Below are 19,825 nucleotides of genomic sequence, written 5' to 3'. Positions count from 1 at the left end.
TATGTGCATTTTCGTAAAAAAGGGAATTGCTGAATGAATTGCAACAGCAGTAACAAGTGCATTTTATTTTCCCATTTAAATGAATTTCAGGCAGAAACGTTTTCATGGATCATGAAAATCACTCTTCAGAATGTTGAGACAAAGTAAAATTGCACAGTGAAAATAGCATGACTTAACAATTAAGCAGTTTCATAGGGGAACGCTCAATTGACAGTCCAAAGGTCATTGATGTGGATGCGTATTTTATTAGCAATTTTAGAGTCTTATCAACATGGAAGATATAAAGAGCCATAAAAAAGAAACAGAAATAAATATAGAAAGTCATTGTGGATTAAATACACTTGTGAAATGATCACTAAAAAAAATCAACACCAAAAATAAAAACAAGCCAGAGGTCTTTAACCAACTTAAACTAGATAAACCCAAATCGAAAGCCCTCATTTACCTTCAAAAAGCATACTGCAAATCCATATCTAAGGTTTACAATGGGTTTTATAATATTGACTCTGTATATATGAAAACTCTTTATCAAACACTATCATCAAATAGCTATATTGTATTCTGAAGATATATAAAAAAATCTATCCAAAGAAAAAAGGTAGAAAATAGAAGACAAGACATAAAAAGTTTCAGTGAGGAAGCATGCTTGCGGACGGTCATGTCATAGGCAAGGTGTAGTGTCGGTCGCTGTGGTTGTCATATTTTGGGCCATGCGGTGGTTTCATGACATGCTGGGAAATGTCAGGAGGGGCAACTGTACCGGTAAAAGTTGACATGACATGTCACGCTTGTTTGTGGTTTGCACTCTGCTTCCACACCAAAATCTCACCGTGATAGTGTCTGTTAGCGTTCAGTGCAACTTTGCAACCATTTCCATGTTACACAAGAGTAGATAACACAAATTGCGACATCATCCTCAACAGAGCCACATTGCACTTGATATTGTTAATGCAATGCTCTTTATTTATTCAACATGCTAACTTTTAAAACACATCTTCATTTTGTACTTTCATACATATTTATTTTCTTGCCGTTTGGTTTAAAAAGTAATCTTTATACGAACAACTACCGCACCATACCATTCCACTTGTACCACCGTCTCCATCTGAGGGAGCTCAATGAAGACCTCTCTGAGCTCAAGTACGTGAATATTGTTTCCATGTTTGTGTGCAGCAGTGCAAATATTGATCCAAGACTTTCACGGCTACCCGATAAGAACGAAGGTTTACAACAATGGCAGAGATGAGCCAATGTAATATTCTCCTTCAGGCTAGGGAAGTGAGGCGGATGTATTAAAGGGTACAGATACAGACAAACAAGCCCAGGAGGACATTTCCCAGTGACGCAGGGCAGCAATTAGCAGGCACAACCGCCTTCACTGGCAGGCTGCTCTGGTGGCTTCTCCAGCTTGATGTCGATCACTGAAAGGCGCAAGAGTTAGGGAATATCACATGGAGGGAAGCAATGCAACGTGGAAATACATATAAAAACAGAATTCGATGGACACAAACCATAGTTTATCCCCTTTTCCGTGTTTTATGGCCTTATTCCAAAATGGATTAAATTCTCATTTTCTCCCTCAAAAGGATAAGCGGCATAGAAAACAGATGGATGGAAATCTACACACAATACTACATGATGGCAATGCGAAACAGGCTTTTTTTGTGATTTTTGCAAATGTATTAAAAATGAAAAATGAAGAAATCACATTGTGAATTTCTCCTGGAGATCAATAAAATATCAATAAAAAGTATTCAAAGCCTTTACCCCGAAGCTTGAGCTCAGGTACATCCCGTTTCCACTGATCATACTTGACATGTTTCTACAGTCCACCTAGAGCTGGGCAATACATCAATATTTTTAAAATATCGATATTTACTTTTAAGCACGATATCAAAACCAACCATAATCGTTGATATCGATATACACTGGATTTGCGCTGTATTGCCCTCATCCCTGCATGCAGGAGGAGGAAGGAGGGGCGGAGCAAAAGCCCAGCGGCTCCGGTCGAAGCTTAGCGACAGCGTATGCGGTAGTCAGCAAGGAATAAGAGGTAGCTCTGAGCATAAAAAAAAATAATTAAAAAATAAAAATGTCACCACCTTAAAACTTGGCACAAACTCCAATGCAAGGAATGTGTGAAGCTGCGCGCTGTCTGCCGCCCTCTTGCTGCGCTCCTCATCAAAGCAAAAGCAGAGTGGTGTTCTATTATAAAAAGGTGCACACATCACATTGCATTGCATTGTCAGGATTAAACACGTCGGGGCTGCGTTTCAGTTTTACGCTGCCAAAATCTGGAACAGTCTTCCAGAAGATGTGAGACAATCCTCAACTTAGGCAATGTTCAAATCCAGGCTGAAAACACTTTTATTCAGATGTGCATATGACTACTAGAAGTATTTTATTTGAACCCAGGAAATTTATTTATGAAATGATTTTTTTGTTTTATGGAATGTAATGATTTCAGAATGATTTATATTTTATGGAATGATTTTATGAAGTCATTTTGCCGTTCTTTTCTGTAAAGTACTTTTAATTACCTTGTGTGCGAATTGTGCACTATAAATGAACTTGCCTTGCCTCTAGTGAGTGTATTATGAGTAACTGGCCCTTGGTAGTGGATGTGCAGAAATAACCGCCATCCTCTTGGGATGTGTCTTGCTTGGACAAATCCACAAACCTGCAATGACAGGCTCTACAGCGAGCTGTCTCACAGCTAAGAGAGATTTTCCACTTGACATATGACATGATAGGAGAGTGACATAACGGCCCACAACAAGACAGACAGCAAACATGCACACAAAAGGATACTGTCCTCTCTATTTTTGTCCTGTGTGTTGTCCATGCCAGGGAGGGCGGCTGCCACGCGACGGAAGAGCTGCATGGGAGAGGGGGGAAAACATACAGGTTTTTATCAGATAATGAAATGTAATCGCAAAACACCAAAAGACAATCAATGTGGTGACTGGTCTGTAGTCTTGATTTTTAATTAATGGGGCATGTGGTCCACCTGAAGCTCTCGCAGAGAAGTAGTTGTCCCTCGCCACTTTGCGGTTCGAACATCGCTCCCTCACTTTATCGTGGTTTTTCAAAATTTAATTAATAAATGATTGCCGTTTTGTGGTTGAGTATGGTATATTATTAGTAAAAAAAAAAAAATATTGAAATTCGGGATGCTTCGATCAGGATTTTATGCGGCTGATTCCGATCATCCAAGAGTGAAATCGTCCGATACCGAACACATGTACATTTTTCAATTTATTTCTGATGAGTGCTATTGACCCATGGTGCCGTATAAGGGGTATAAATTAGGACAACTCCAAGGTCCAATGACTGCCATGAAATAAAAAGGGGGAGGCCCCCCAAAATGTTTTTTTTTTCCCCCATAGGGCCCAGAATTACTGGCTGCACCCCTGCTATTGATTATATGATATGAAGAAAGGAACCATAAAATTACCTTAATTGACACAAAAGCATATTTTACGTTCTTTTCCAAGAGAACATATATCCCTTGTGAAACTTACAGAGGATGAGACGCCTTCTTTAAGGAGACTTTGGATGTGAGACTGCGACATTGGTGGAGCCCTAGCAGGACCTCCAGTAGCACATAGGTGGGTTCAAGTGGGAGAGCAGCAAATTTTGAGCAGATTTTGGCTTTTATAGCCGGTGGTCTTAAACCTTTGATCAGGTGATAAACAACCTATTTCAGTTTTTTTTTGTTTCGTTTAAATGACAAGTTCCAAATGTTCTTTGTCTCACTCCCCCTTCTTGCTTTTGCATATTGTAGCTCTACTGAAAACTTCATTAAGATCCAAATGTGCAAAATGCAAATTCTAGCAATTTTTCAACTGGTCTTAAGATTTTGATCAGGTCTGTATATAGACACACACACATACACTGCATATATATCTATGTCCAACATGACAGAGTGAAAACAAGTTTTCCTCCCATTCTGTGTGAAAGTGGTAAGTTTTTGGCTTCTTACTTCGCCCTTCGTCCCCACTCTGTTTGAAACCCTGTCTTAAGCTTAGAATAAACAATGGAGGCTAACTAGTTAGCTCTGTATCATGCTAGGCTTTAAGCAGCGGCCATCTGTTGTGTCCCTGCAGTGATTTTGTAGCCTGTGCATAAGAGTTGCACAATGTGGTGCAAACAAAGAATAATAGGAGTGACTATGGGGTGTTATTTCATGTCTACAGGGCCGTGACAATGGTATTTAAAAAGGTCATAAACAGGTTTTCTATGCTCTTCCCTTCACGGAAAGTCACTTAACGCAGCCGGGTCTAGAACCATTTAAACCGCAATAAACCTGAATGACTGTAAGCGCAACACTTCTTTTTTTTTTTTACCTCCACTGACAGAGCTTTAGAGGCCGTCGAGTGACATACACTACCGGTCACAAGTTTTTAAACACCCAAATTTTTCCAGTTATTTTGTGAAATTCAAGTCGTTCAAGTCCAATGAAGAGCTTGAAATGGTACAAAAGGTAAGTGACGTTCCAGAGATTAAAAAAAAAAAAAAAAACTGAAAAAAAAAAACTGAAAAATAATGTGTATTTCAGATTTATACAAAAAGGCCTGTTTTTAGGACCATAAAATGGGTCAACAATATAAAGCTGTTGTGCAGAAATGGAGGTTGATCAAGCCTTGGCAGTTGGTGCAACTCAGGTGTTCCAAGTTCTGGAGTACTTACTACATCCTCTGTCTGCATAAAAACAGTGTTTGAAACACACGGAGTACTATACCCTCATGAATCAGTTGAACAGCATTGTACTGGAGAAAGTCATTTGTTGCTTGTGTGTTCTAAAACTTTTGACCGGTAGGGTGTGAATCTAAAGACTGTGTTGCATGTATGATGATTGTCAACATGCGCCACAGAGGACAACAGCACTGTGCAATGGATTGTTACTAAGGAGTATTCGGGCCATGCTGAAATTAAAAAAAAAAAAAATGTTGTAATGTCACAAAAATAAAAATGAAAGATATACAATTCTCACATAAAGACAACATTTATATTTCAGTAATGATGCAACTGTATTCTCTTTGCCTTTTGTTTGTAATTACTTTATTATCATAGTACAGGGTGTCCCAAAAAAACTTAACATCATTTCGGCAATAATTTTGGCAGGTGTTGTTGAAATAGCCTCACATTTTCACAGAATTAATAGAAACAGCTCAAGATTTACTATTTCATTTTTGTTCTGTTTTCAGGTTGAGCCATGCCGATCACTCCCAAAGAGAAGTCATTTTGCGTCTTGGAATATGCTCGCACAAAGTCATTCAAGTGACTTTTCTGATGTTCCACACCTAAACTGTTCAATTTCATTGAGCTAGACTTTGTAGTTTTCAAGATAACTGCTTTTAAAATTCTGTACATTTTTTGGGACACCCTATATTTTTTCCATGTGCATTGTAGCCCGTATACTCCTTGGAAGATTGTCATCTCTGACCCATCTTTTGATATTTATTAATGGGTGTGTGTCTTTGAAAAGGTCATCTTTTTCATCTCTGGTGTTAAGTTGTTAAATTTGCAGTGCGTACATTCCATACTTGCAGATCAATTGCAGTAGTATTTTTTTCATTTTTTTTTTTTTTTTTTTTTAAACCAACCAGACCTTATCTCTAGCATCAAAAGATGGTCAGTCAAAATGGGCATACTTATTTATGACCAAATAAGGCCAAAGTTTAAAGCTTTCTTTTAAAAATGAATGTACACATGCGTGTGAAGTTAAAGCCAATCAGAGGAGAGCACACACACGCACAAAGGTAGCACACGGTCTACCTGTTTGACATTGTAGCCTGTCTTTGCACTCGTTTCAATAAACAGAACATTCATCTCTTTTGCTCTCTGCTCTCCCTCCTCTGTGGTAATCTGCCTGTGATGAGTCACAGTGTACAACACGCACGCAAACACACACCGACAGACAGGGACAAAAAGGGAGGGGGAAAAAACACAGATTCAATATTTGGGGAAAAAAAGCAAGGAGTCGTGCTCCTCTCTGCTCCTGCTGCCACCTTTGCTCAAGTCCAAAAGTTAATCTGCACATCAATGCTGGTGGTGGAGATCACAGTTTGGTACTAAATAGCACTTATTGGTGTCTGGTGCCAAATACACCATCTGATTTGTGGCTTGGATGGGGATGAGGGCACTTTTAGAGCCGTGGCCCAGGTGGCAGCAATGGGGGCGGGATGACGGAGCACGACGCTCGCGCGCGATCTTACCTGCTTTACGTTGTAGCCTGCTTTCGCACTAGTCTCAATAAACATTACATTAAGTTCTTTGGCTTTCCGCTCTCCCTCCTCAATAGATACTTGCCTGTGGTAGATAAAGGGGTTAAAAAGTTGCACAGCACATGTCAATGAAATTCACGGAAGACCCACAGAAAAGCCATTGGTATTAAACAGAGAACAGACTGGTTAAATGCAAAACAATACAGGTGGTCCTCGGTTGTGGTTACCAAACGCTCACATATATTAAAACCTTAATGTTGGTCCATAAACAAGACTTGCTCGAGAACTAGTTAAACACAGTGCGACACAGAAGAATACACTTGTTGCACTTGTTTCAATTGCTCGACTGCTGTGAGCATCATTAAGGATAAAGCTGGTATTGTAACGTCAACCTGGACGTTGCAAGGATGACTAGGATGGGGACGATCAACGATCTCTTTATTTGCAAAAGTAAAAAACAGGCTACTGTCAGCTGAACCACACCAAATCAACATCAGCAAACCCAACTGTCCTTTCTGCATGCAGCTGTCCCTCTTGGCCCGCATGCACACACACATCCAACTCGCCACGCTCACGGCCTCACAGACAAAACGAAATCACAACACTCTAACACATACGTAAATGCCAGGTCATGACAACATCCTTGAGCATGGTAAAGGACCTGCTCCGATGAAAGCGACAGTAGCAGTGAAAGCAGCGTAGTGTTTTTTTTATTTCTCCCTTTTTATTACACTTTTATTTAATTCTTGTATTTAGCCTATTTTATTTCTTTCTGTGTTCTGTGTACAGTGTGAGTGACGTACGTGTTCATTTACACTAAAACTAAACTTACAACGCGTCGTAGGAACAAAACTTGTTTGTAACCTGAGGATCACCTGTACTTAGTTTCATTTATTTTACAAGGACTTGAAGGAACATGTGGTCCGAGTCCACTAAATCCAGTAAATAGCCCTACACAATAAAAAGGGGAAATAAAATGCAATTTAGCAGCAATGACGTGTTTTATCATCCATAAGAAAATCTGAAAATGGATGGAGACAGTTTATAGTCAGACAATTCGGTCATGCAAGAAAACTGCGGAAAAACTGCCAATCACAGCATTGACGTCTAATGGAGAAGCGGTAACTTGCTGCATCAGGAAAGTGTACTGACATTCCGGCAGCAGCAATCAATGACTTCATTAGTGTGCCCGCTGCCAGGGAGGGAGGAAGGAAGGAAGACAAGATTACCTTTTGTCTGCAAGGTCTGTCTTGTTTCCCACCAACATGATAATGACATCACTTCCTCGCTCTGTTCTCACATCATCAATCCATTTGGTGGTTTGCTGGAAGGAGTTCACGTCTACCGGACGGAGGACGGGAGACGGTAAATGGAGCAGAATGCGACTTGTTAGCAACACAATGATGAAAAACATTGATTTGAACAAAACTGCAGTTTAAAAAGAAAAAAATACAATACAGATGTTTGCTTTAGCTTTAAAATGAATGAGTAATCCACCTACTTGTGATGTCGTACACTACAACGGCAGCAGCAGAGTCTCTGATGTAACTTGGGATGAGACTACGAAATCGCTCCTGGCCTGCCGTGTCCCACAACTGTAACCTGATCTAGAAGGGGAAGGGATGAAGGAAGAGGGCAAACGCTTTTTCACACCACTGTATATATAGTCAGATAAAATAAGACTTTCAAGGCATAAATAAAACTTGTATTCGTGTGTGTCGCAGTAAACGTGTTCCGGTGCTTGTAGGGGAGCAGAATGAGTAAGTGATGTTGTGGGTTATGGCCGCAACACTAGCCCGTGTCATTATTATTATTATTGTGCTTGTTGTGTGATAATTTCAAACCCAACGTTTTGTCGTTTTGATGATTAAGTCTGGTGATTGTCTCATTAAACAATTACTGACACCTAGTGACCAATGTGGAATACTACATTCACAATTTGAATAGTCTACAATATTGTATTTTATTTACAGTAATTTAGGCATTTTTATGCTTAGGCAAAAAGTGTGTACAATTTGCTTAAACATGCTGTTATGGATAATAGGCCATATTAAACCATGAAACAGCATGATTTATTAATTAATACATGCTGCAAAATTCAAATCGCCATGTATCGAGGGCCAACTATTTGTAAATTATTACAAATTTAGGGTAAATGAGCTGGGTTTTCAGAAAAAAAAGGGCGGCTTTTTCCCACAAATAATCAAAAGTCCCAGTTTCACGAATGCTGAATCACAAATATGTGGGGATCCACTGTATTACAACAGTGGATCCTCCCATAGAAGGGCTGAGGACATATTAATAAATAATCAGTCTTTAGTTGTCATCTACCCTTCTTTCTAGATTAGGTAATGTATTTGTTTCATAAAAAAGAAGGGAGAAACAAAGGAATTAACTAGAACCAAAGGGAAGACAGGCAAGGAAGGTGTAGCAGACAGACCACACTTGAAGGGCACAACAATGCTATTTAAAAAACAAAAAACAAACTCAGAACAGAAGAAAGAACAGAAGAATGACTCAAAATGGGTCCAAAAAATGAAACTTACTGTTCTGTCCTCGAGATACATCGTTTTTGACAGGAAATCGATTCCTATTGTAGCCTTAAAGAAGAATATATTATGTTAAATAGTCACAATTTATCAATTAGTTACATCAACAGTTAATTTTAATTGTTGGCCTCACTTGGTAAGTGTTGTCGAAGCTGTCATACATGAACCTGGTGATCAGCGAGGTCTTTCCCACTGAAACAAAAACCAAAAAACGTACATTCAGGTGCGCTCCTTTGCATGTTGACATTTGTCAAACTGTTATCCTCAAATACTGTACATCCCCCCCAGAAAAAAAGTCAAGCAATTTGCTTTGGGCACTTGCCCACATGGACTGTGACACCACATGACGATGGGGCCAAAGTCAACACGCCCGTTTACAAAACTACAAGACACCGTAAGTGCATGAAGGTGGTCTTGGTCAAAACATAAACACCTATAGACAACAATAAGTACTTGCGATGGAGATGCTGTATGTACCTTTCAGTTGTCATGCTGAAGTGAAAATATGGACATGTTCCACACGATGACTGTTCACCACTATAATGACTTATGGGGCTGAGGTCAGAACTCTCAAGTTCTTCCACGCCAGACATGCAGCCACGCCTTTATATATCTTGTCTTGTGCATTGAGGCCAAGCCAAACCCCCGACTGATCGGTTGGAACGAGGGGTGTGCCTCACGAGTTTTGTTGAAAATCATGGCATCTTGAGATAATCACATACAGTATAAGACTTCGACAAGCAGTGACATGTATTGAGTGACAGTGACAGCAATGCAAGCACTGCCACACCTCATGTTTAACATACAGGGAGATAAGTTGCATGCAATGTGCTATACAAAGTTCTACTTCAGTATTACGACTCAGCATTGGCTCATATTCCTGGTAGCGGTTAAACTCCTCTTGGGAGAGCGTTAAACTGCTTTGTGTTGCTGATAGCCACACAATCTAATCCTTTGGTGGGGTAAGTCTGGATCAATCAGTCTTCCATTGAAAGGTGTGTTTGACTGGTAAGCGGGAGTATGGGTAGTGAGGAACGTTGGAATGCCACTGGCCAGGTTTTATAAGTAGCTGGACAAAGTAATCAGAATGAGCAAGAACTGCAGCCTTCACGTTGGTGTGGACTTCAGTGGACCTGGATTGATTTCGTTCCTCAACACAACTAACTCCACTGAAAGTAGTTGCTGCGACATTATGCAAATATTACGACATTACGCACGTATTAAGGAGGGAAGGCAGAGCTTGCTAATGAGTATTTAATCTGTTTACTATTTTTCCGTGATGTTGCGAATCCTTCACCTTACTTATCATAACAGTACTTGTCTACCAACTAAGCCTTGCTACTTCATGTGAAATATATTCAAAGTAAATTTAGGAACAAAAACGAATGTGCCCACTGATATTATTGCTGTATTTTGAATAAAAGTCATTTGGAAAGCAGTAGTTAGAAACAAGTTTCAAGAGTTGCTGTCATATCATAACGTTACATACGTGGCTAATGCAAGCTAGCCACGACAACCGATTAAATCACCAAACCACAACCCAACCAAAGTCCTAAGCATCTTATCCTAATGAGAAATTGAACACAGATTCACATTAAATGTCGCATATGGCCACTTAAATATATGACTTACCACTTTGTTCCCCGAGGAAGACCAATTTAAATTTTCTTAGTGGATTCCCAAAGTCTCCGGCCGTGGACATGGCTGTGATACAAGCTGTGACGTTTACTTCTCTAGAGCTTCCCAGTTAGCCAGCTAAAACAAGCTAACCAGCTCTTTTCGTATCTAATGTTTGGAATGTGTCGCTCGTTTGTAAGGGCACTCAACAGAAACCACTTGTAAATGGTTTCTAGTCCTAAAACCAATTCCCCTGCGGGCTTCTAAACACTTTTGGACAACTCAGCACCTAGCAGCAGCCAAGTTAGCATTACATTACTTGTGTGACATGCCTACACTAGCTAGCCACTTTGGGCCACTCTTCTTCGGACACAAAGCGTCCTCCCTGTTGGCACTTTGAGAAGATATTAGTGCGCTGCCCCCTATCGGTTGTTAAACATATCTTATGATTACATTAATTGTGAAAAACAAACACAATGAATTTATAGGTAAATTATATACATATATATAATTATATTATAATATATTATATTAATATATCAATTAATTAACAATAACACCATGGGCTTTAAACGGGGTTTAAAACACAAAACAGACCGTTATACCATTATTTATCCACAAGAGGGCAAATTCTGACAGCATCTCATCAGTGAGGACATTTGCGATGCAAAAACCCCCCAAAACAAAACAAAACAAAAAACATTTGCAGCGCAATTCGATGCAGTGTTCTCCTTGAGAACCTGGAATACCACGCCACACATATTTTGTGTATCCAGCCATTTCATTTACTATGCCGTATCCACTATTGTGGTATGGGTGCGCTAGAGCCTATCCCAGATGACTTTGGGTACACTCCGGACTGGTTACCAGTCACATATTGTATAGACAACGCAACCAATCTCATGGATGGACAATTAGCCTGTCATGTAGGCATTTAGACAGCAGATACCTGGAGAAAACCCATACAAACACAGGGAGAACATGCAAGCCATCTCAGTTCCAACAGAGATTCGATTCTGATTGTGAGGCTGCTCATCATTAGGCTACCTCGTGGCCCTAGATTTCTCGCTCAGATTCTAAAATGTCCTGCAATACATATTGAATCTATCCACGTAATTACGTCATCATCATTCCATGGACGTACTGTATATGCCAAAAATAACATTTACCCCAAACGTCGACATGTCTACATAAGCATGTTTGACAATAGAAGTTCTACTTACTATAACATCTACAACTAGTTTTGATGGTGTTTGACCTCTAGCTCAGCTAACAACCCCTGCCCAGAAGGCTGACGTCCTGCAGCAACGTTATTTTCCCTCTGGTTCATTTGCTTTTTACAGAGATAGACAGACAATGACAAGTCCTGCACAAAAGGTTAATGAGTTGACTATATCACCCATGGTTTATGGTCAATAAATCCTCTGTTTATGTTTTACTGTTGTGCAATTTCTGGTAATGGCAAAGGACAATGAGATTGATAGCTCCAGTGACTAACAAAGCTATGATCTAGGAAGGTGTAATAATAATAATAATCAAGAAGCCAATAGGTGTTTTAAAAAAGTGACAGCAAAAAGCTTGCGCAGTGTGAAAATAAGATAAAAATAAGGGATGAAATAGGAATAAAGTGTCAACAATAAATATAAATAAATAAGTTAGAGTATGTGGAGACAAATATATCCAAAACATTGGGGTTAAATATATATAGATACTGGAGTAAAAAGTTTATCAGTAATTTCTGTATAAATTAAGCAAACACTTATTGGTGATAAATAATACACGAGTGTGTTTCTTAACATTGTTGATTTTGGCATTATTGTTATTGCCGACTGTTGTTGGCTTCCAGCTGCGTGTTATTCATTTACTTTTAGGAGAGATGATGTCGTCTTGAAATATCTGTCCAGTTCCTTGATGTCTTTGACAAAAGGGAACTGTGGTTTCCTCCTTCCGCCATTTAACGTGATGTATATTTTGCAGATGGCGCTCCAAGTGCCTTGAATTGTCCCATGCTTCCTTAAGTAGCGTGCTTTCTTGGCGATGCCAGCATTGCGTTTTGTCAGATGACGTTTGTGCCTTCCAGATTGCTTTTCTGCCTCAGCAGTGCCACCTTGTTTTGTTTTTTTTTAATGATGATGACAGGTGTGGTGCTGTTATTTGTGCCAGGCATTGAAATGCGTGTATTGATGTTGTCGACATCCACATCCACCTCCTTTTGACTGCAGAAAGTTGGCCGCTTGTTGCCCCGTTGAAGCAACTGCTAACGGCACCTGTGAGTAACAGTGTACTGCTTTACACATTTTGAAATAGTAACAGAAATATATTAGAAAATGATAATAAACCCTTTCACATATGGGTTCAAATACACATGTTGCAAATGTGTAAAATAATGTCATTATGGCACGATACAACAGATGCAGCGTTACGCAGCATCGGTGTATAAATGCTCTTTTCAAGAGGATTCTAGCATAAACATTTTTATTTCATCTGTTCAAGCCAGGTGTTGATTATTGGTCATTTTGAAGACAACAATTTGCGCCGCTGAGAGCTATTTTTTTCCAGTCATTTATGAACCTATTTGCTTTACTGTGGTAGCTCTTCAAATCCAAACGGAAAGAAACCATTATGCTAATTTACAGCACACAGTGCTGAGATGCGGAGGCTACCAATCATTAAAATCATAACCACTTTTATTGGATAGTTTTTTCTAATTTATTGGGAGACTAATTTCATTCTTTCAAACATAACCCGAGTGTATGAATTGATAGCAGCAACAGATAGCACGCAGAGGGGTGTTTGTTTACATGTGAGAAATGTAAAGTGATAGAATAGAAAGCACCCGATTAGCAACCCTATAGTATGCATGCATGAAAGCATCTTGCATAGAGCACAATAACTGCATTCATTTCATTAAGCTCTGTGTGAACATAATTTGTTTGTGTCTTCTTGAGCTCCAGGTCATTGAAAACACACCTGCGACTCTCTCTCTCTCTCTCTTTCTCTCTCAGGTGCATCCATCCGCCTGATACCAGTGCTTGGTCTGCTACGAGCAGAGGCCCTACCCAATGTGGCGCCCTAGGCAAGTTTTTACATGGTGCCCGCTTCCATCCGCGATTTACATACATTTACAAAAGAAATCGAAAATATTTGTTTTTCCCATTTTCTTTCATTCATAAGGTGACGCCCGATTTACATGAATTCATCGTTTAACAAATTGCAAATCAATTAAAAAGAATCTGAAATACGATATAAATGCTTTTACCTCAAAATAAAATCCCTGTCAATAAGTCAATAAACAACAATAATAGTAAGAAATTATAAATAAAGCAATCGACATCAAACAGTTATAATAATAATAATAATAATAATAAGTTTAATAAATAATCACGCACTTTGCACACACTAACTCTGTGTATAAGCTACATTTACATTATGCAATTCTATATACAAAAACTAAAGAAAACAACTACTGTATTTACAAAAGCTATATGAAATACCTGTATACAGAAGTCCCTCGCCACTTTTTGGTTTCAATTTTTCAGTTTCACGCTCTTTTTCAAAATAAATAAATAATCTCTGTTTCATGGTTGACTGCAGGCTATTATTATTTTTTTTAAAAGCATATTTAAGCACATTTTATGTATTCTTGGCCTAAATTAAGCATTTTCAAGCATAAAAATGAACTAAAGTACAAATATAAGGCATTCAGAAGACGCATTCAAGCTGCGATATGTAGTATTCTACACTGGTCACTAGGTGTCCGTAATGTTACTCTGATGAGACAATAGCCACCCAAGAAGTACACTGCCCAGAAAAAAAAACAACAAGCAACTCTTCCAATGCTAATGTGTGGGCGTGTTTGTTCTATAGCGGAATGAACGGAGTGAGTGAAACCTCCTGTCAGTCCTTCACTCACTTTGTCCCAGTGGGGAGAGGCGGGGCTGGGCGCAAGTGCACACACAGGAGCAGCACCAGCTGTGTGTGTCACGCGCTGCATGATCGAATACTTTCTTTGCGTCTGTTGTGTATAAAACACGATCTGATGTCAACTCCAGCCCGTGTGGGCATCGTCCTTTTGTGACATGAAAACGTTTGTGACACTGACAATTAAGTATAATACAACAAAATAATATACAAAATGGTAGAACGTACGATTCAAGTAATTCCCAACACCTTATCGTGCACCAGACGCATTCTGCTGCATCCAAAACATGTACTTTGACCAAAAAAACGTAACACGTCATCAAACGTAAACAACGTATTCCACACACAATGTTGCTAAAAGTGAATCGAGGAAGTGTATATGCAAATGAGCTGACGTCTGCATTGACACACAATATGAACTCCACAGTATTTCCGGGTTATTTCTCAGTTTTTTGTCAATATTCAGACAATAAAAGTGACAGTGATTCAAAATCAGAACTATTGTGCTTGATTGTGATTTTTGAAGTGCAATTTTTGACCCTCCCCCTAAAAAACAGTCGATTTTATTTTCATTGGGTTTTTTTTGTCTTTGTTTGTTTGTTTAATTTATTTCATTTAAAAGCTCTTGACATTCCAATTACAACGTTAAATACTCTTGAAAAATGAAACTTGTTTTGATACGGTGCATTCGCATTATGATGCCATATATTATCATTACATTAAACGAAAAAAAATGGTCTCAAAATAGCGTTGACAATAATTTCGCTTGTCGGCAGTAATTTGTGGGACAATTATCGTGCAGGAAAATGTGATATTGTGACAGGCCTAGGTAATAGTACCTGTATAGTGGTGTTATTTCATCTTTAGAGGGCTTTAATAAAGACCGTGTTTAGAAGGTTGTAAACTGGTGTTCTATGCTCTTAACTACGAGAATATTGCATTTATAATTAAGGAATCCTACTTCACGGAAATTGAGGAGAAGCAGCACAGAAAATGGATGGATGGATGGATATTGAAGGTGATTTTTTTTCTGATTTTGTGGCGCCCCCTGGTGGCTATGGCGCCCTTAACCTTATTGCCTATGGACCAGCCGGCTCTGGGCCGGAACATCACCAAATACGAGTTCCACACCTCCCCCCAACTGTCCTTGGTAAGGGAATGACCCCCAGAAGCTGAACTGACAAATTTGTCTCACAATGTCCCCTGTTTAATATTTGTGTTCATGCACTTTCTGCAATTGATTGCAATTGAAAAGGTCTGTCGTGGTTAAATCTGCTCGCTTGCTGTGTTTTTTAAAGTGCTGGTTGTAGATTTCCACAGTGCCTCAGAGGAAAGCACGGCAATCAGGACCGACTAAAGCATGTCATCCAAAATTCAGAGAAGCGTGACTAAGAGGAAAGACTGCACAAATGAACATGTCACCCCAAGCAGTGACTTCATTCTGATGTGCCGGTTGCTCGTCATGCCACTGCATCATCGACTATGTGCAAAACTTGATCCAATCCTGTGTAGCTGGGGAAGCCCGTTTATGTATGGGGGGGCACACGCTTCTCTTTTTATTCTCCCAAAGATACACACAAGTATGGATTTCCTGAGCTGGCTGCTGATGTGTGAGCGTATCAATGACGCACCTCTGCCTGAGCCTGTGCGCATGATGGAGGGAGACCTTCCCATCTCCACATCACCTTAATATAAATCTAATGAATGCAGCTTTCAATGTCACAGCAAAGTGCAACACAGCACTCAGGTCTCCTGAGAGGGGTGGGGTGCACGCTGGATGTAATGAAGGAGGAGGCGGAGGCTGAGGAGTGAAGAACACAGGGACCGATTAGGAGAGGGAATAGCATCAGCGTTGGGTCAGGGTGAAGTAGTTGTGTGGTCATCCCTAACAGTAAGGAGTGGAGAAGGACATCAGTGGGGGATGGTGGGGGAACAGAGCCACATTTCCCCGGTAATCATTTTCCCCGGATGAGAGGAGTATATGAGAAATAGGACAGAGGATTGCAGCAATGATGAGGCGTAATGCAATGTAAGATGCTGAATCCCTGCATTTGTGGCCAGAAGGAGGCATTCTTGCAAGCATAAGTGAAGCTGTGATGAGGGTAAGCACATTTACCAGGGAGGGCGGGAGAGAGGGAGGAGAGAGAGCAGATCCGTGAGTGGGTGTGTGTGTGTGTGTGTGTGTGTGTGTGGAGGGGGGGGGGGGGTTTGCATGCTCACAATGTGACTGAGATAGAGCGATTCCCCTGCTGGAGAAAGAGACAGAGGTGGAGAGGGAACACAGAGATGGGGACGGAGCGCTGAGAGCTAGTCGGGGAAGATCTGCACACATATGTGAGTAAAAAAAAAGGTGGAGGGTGGAAGAGAGTGGAGGTTAGCATGAGGAGAGGGGGTGGAGGAGGTTAGGTTAGGGGGGAGTCAAGATGATGGAGCCCAGAAATAGGCTTGACAGGACAGGTCTTCATGTGCCGCAGACGTGACTCCGAGCGCTGGAGTGTGCTCAAATTAGGACAAGATAGGACGGAAGGTCTGCAGCACCTTGGTTCAGCCTCACTGGATGCAGCAAGGCAGCTGATTTATTGCTAGGGGGCTGGGTGGCAGCGTACATGTGTGTGTTAGTGTAGATGAGTGTGTGTGTGTGTGTGTGTGTGCATTTTTTTTTATGAGTCCTTGCACTGTAGCGCTTGGAGCTTTGGGAGAGACCATTCCTCCAGTCATAAAATGACATTCAGCAGGCAGGAGCTGTGTGTATGCTGGTGCGGCTCTGCAGTCCTCAGTCGGGAGTAGGAGACGGTGGATTCTGAGCTTTTACCCAGTGCAAAAGGCTTTGTTTACGCTGCTGTGCAGTGAGGTGAGCCGGCCAGCATCGTCTTTAGGTGAGAGTAGCAGAAGGCAGAGGTCTTGAGACAATGCAAGGAGCAGAGGAGCACTGATGGCAGGAAGGCCAGCTGAAGTAGCAGAGGAGCAAAGAGAGGGAAGTGGAAAAGAGAGGGTGATCATGGCTGTCAAACAGTGAGCTATAGCATATGCTGTAGTGCAGAACAGAGTGGTGCGGCAGGAGAGGACAAGCATCACTGCACAGGGAGAGGAGGGGGGGTGAAGGCGAAGAGAGAGCCCGGGAGAACGGGGAGGGGGGGAAAGGAGAGGGAGGCAATCATCGGCACCTCTCCACCACTGTCAAGAGAATGATAGCACCACAAGCCTGGAGGAAGCACAAAAACATCTCCCAAGGCCAGGTGTAAAGGTCAAAAGGGAGCTGGTGCAGCACGGAGGGGGACTACGGGCAACGTGCAGGGAGGGCGACAGTGGATGTGCCCCCACCAACAAAAGAGCAAAGCAAGGAAGAAAGGTCGAGCACCCGGTTTGGTGTGACCCCCGTGACACCTCACCATGGGAGAGTGGACCATTCTGGAGAGGCTGCTGGAGGCGGCTGTCCAGCAGCACTCGACTATGATTGGCAGGTAAGAAACTCATTTATTCTTCACCGTGCTTGAAACTGCTGAGGACATTTCTATAGAGTACCCCGCCACCCCGTCCCAGCGCTGTCCTCAAAAGTCACCCTCTGTCCTTCCCCTTATCCTGCACACTTATTTTTATAGGGTATAAACTGATCACACATAATCAATAGGAGGCTTTACTGGGTATTACCGTTAATTCTCAGAGGTCCCTGTGTTGATGCCACCTAATAGTCTCACTTATTGATAAGACAAGGCTCCGACAGAAGTAGGTGTGGATGGTGGGAAAGCAGGAAAAGTCCAAAATAAAAGATAATGCCATTGTTTTAATTCCGATGCATCTTATCTGAATGCTTCGCTGTCTTCAGTTAGATTGGCAATGTGGCGACATGCTGGAACACACAAAAACAACGCGCTCTGCATCATCTCTGTGTGATGAAGTCCAATTTTTACGCCCATTACACACAATCCTCATGTCACACTGGGATGATTTGAATTGAATTGTGGGAAATCCTCTGTGTGTGCACATAGGTTCTACCCTTCAGCAACTAGGTCATTGTCACCGCATCACAAAGACAAAGATGATGGGAGCCGCATTATATTAACGCCAAACCTCTGTCGGCTAGGAATCAATCATGTTGGGTTTTCTGGAGATTTTCCTTCCAACTATGACATTTATAGAGGGCTTTCTTTGTGGTTGAAAGCACATTATTAAGCAATTAAATGTGCTGGGAAAAGGAAAACCTGAAATCATGCTGACTGGGTTTAAAGATGCATTAAGTTATGGCTTCTAATTATGGGAGTTTATGACCGCAGCTTATGGGGTTGCTACTGGGAATTAAGTTCCAACTTTCAAGTTCTGGAGCGCTTTCACTCATTTTCTTCAACGCAGTTAGCGCTGACGAATGCTACATATCTAGCAAGCGATAAATACAAGCAACAAGGGCTAAAACGCCAGTGAATATTGGAATTGCGTTCAACAGGTGGCCAGAAAAAGGAGACCAAAGGGATGTCCGTGTTGCTCTGTTTCTACTGGATGTGTAAGTAGGCAACTGTTTGCTAACCTGTCAGCCATGACTACTTTGCTAAGCTAAATGCTAACTGTTGTGACTATGTTTTGGAGTCTTTCCGCCCCCTAGTGGTCAATAAAAAACATAATAATTGAATGCGTTTTAAAAAAAAATCAACTTCAGCATACAAAGAAAGCCACCTGTAGTTTTTCAAAGGCATGGAGGCAACTCTCAATTGGTTTCAAAAGTCATAACGAATACTCTAACAATGTAACGGCTCCCTGTCCTGTGCTTAATTAAGCCATTTGTTGATCATGCACTTCACTGGCAGAACATTAAAATGGTTCCCTGAGTTACTATAATAATTAGCCTTGAAGCTGTTCTGGCTCAGTTTATAGTAGTGCTTTAAGTATTTGTTTTTGTTTGGTTTTCATAGATAGGCCACGAGTTTAATAACCCAAAATGACACAAATAGAGTTAAGTGTTAATGGGAAATTGGAAAAAAAAAAAATCCAGAAAGTAGTTGATACCCCCAGGACATGAACATCCCGACTGGGCTAAATAGAGTGATACGCTCGGTAAATGTGTTTTGGTTTCTCTCAAACTGTGTTTGTCCTGCAAGCCTCTCAAGCAGGCCCTGGGGCATTAGATGTAACATTAGAGCGTTTCAATGAGGTTTCCGCCATCTTCCCTGCTTGCCAACGCGGTTTTCGGACAGAAGCATTGTCTGCCTTATCATGATTTACCCATTTGTAGGCTGCAGTTCTCGAGACATTTTGTCTTTCATAATTGCAAAGACGGCTTAGGTTTTTTTTAAAGTCCTTTTAATGTACTGTATAGCTGCTGTTTGCAAGGAGTCTTCTTATGCACTTGGGCGGACAGGAAGGGCCCAAGTTTAGCTCTAATAAAATTGTGAACTGGTCGGATGTGGTTTTATTTAATCTGTGTTCTTCTGTACCAAATAGTATTAGGCCCGCGGTGAAAAGTACAAAAAAAATTATAATAATGCGAGAATGAAATAATAATAAAATAATCAAGCATGA

At 40.8% G+C, this 19,825-nt stretch overlaps 2 protein-coding genes across 6 annotated transcripts in view; one reads left to right on the top strand and one right to left on the bottom strand.

Annotated features, from left to right (window-relative positions):
* Positions 1 to 66: 66 nt before the first annotated feature.
* Positions 67 to 10,757, bottom strand: LOC129169098 (ras-related protein Rab-6A). Of its 4 annotated transcripts, XR_008566382.1 has the most exons (9): positions 10,412 to 10,757; positions 8,913 to 8,971; positions 8,777 to 8,830; positions 7,732 to 7,837; positions 7,460 to 7,571; positions 6,222 to 6,315; positions 5,782 to 5,875; positions 2,812 to 2,878; positions 1,343 to 1,421 (listed from the first exon to the last, which is right to left on the bottom strand). XR_008566382.1 is itself a non-coding variant. In XM_054755139.1 (8 exons), exons 1-8 carry the CDS (start codon positions 10,479 to 10,481, stop codon positions 1,357 to 1,359), a joined length of 627 nt encoding a protein of 208 aa, XP_054611114.1. In that variant the 5' UTR covers positions 10,482 to 10,757; the 3' UTR covers positions 67 to 1,356. The 4 variants fall into 4 exon arrangements, 2 of the variants coding, with proteins under 2 accessions (XP_054611114.1, XP_054611113.1); XM_054755139.1 differs by lacking the exon at positions 6,222 to 6,315 and having other exon boundaries at positions 67 to 1,421; XM_054755138.1 differs by lacking the exon at positions 5,782 to 5,875 and having other exon boundaries at positions 68 to 1,421.
* A 5,823-nt stretch (positions 10,758 to 16,580) lies between these two features.
* LOC129168954 (gap junction delta-2 protein-like) overlaps positions 16,581 to 19,825 on the top strand; it is a 32,940-nt gene continuing 29,695 nt past the window's right edge. Inside the window, exons 1-2 of one of the 2 annotated variants that reach the window (XM_054754829.1) lie at positions 16,581 to 17,778; positions 18,756 to 18,812. In XM_054754829.1, coding sequence (XP_054610804.1) covers positions 17,708 to 17,778; positions 18,756 to 18,812 — 128 coding nt within the window. In that variant the 5' untranslated portion in view covers positions 16,581 to 17,707. The remainder of the gene's footprint in view (positions 17,779 to 18,755; positions 18,813 to 19,825) is intronic. The other variant, XM_054754830.1, reaches the window with a different exon arrangement.

Source organism: Dunckerocampus dactyliophorus, chromosome 16, assembly GCF_027744805.1.
Source record: "Dunckerocampus dactyliophorus isolate RoL2022-P2 chromosome 16, RoL_Ddac_1.1, whole genome shotgun sequence".
NCBI classification, from domain to species: domain Eukaryota; kingdom Metazoa; phylum Chordata; class Actinopteri; order Syngnathiformes; family Syngnathidae; genus Dunckerocampus; species Dunckerocampus dactyliophorus.
The sequence above is the reverse complement of the archived record's forward strand: the minus strand, read 5'-3'. Positions and strand labels throughout refer to the sequence as shown.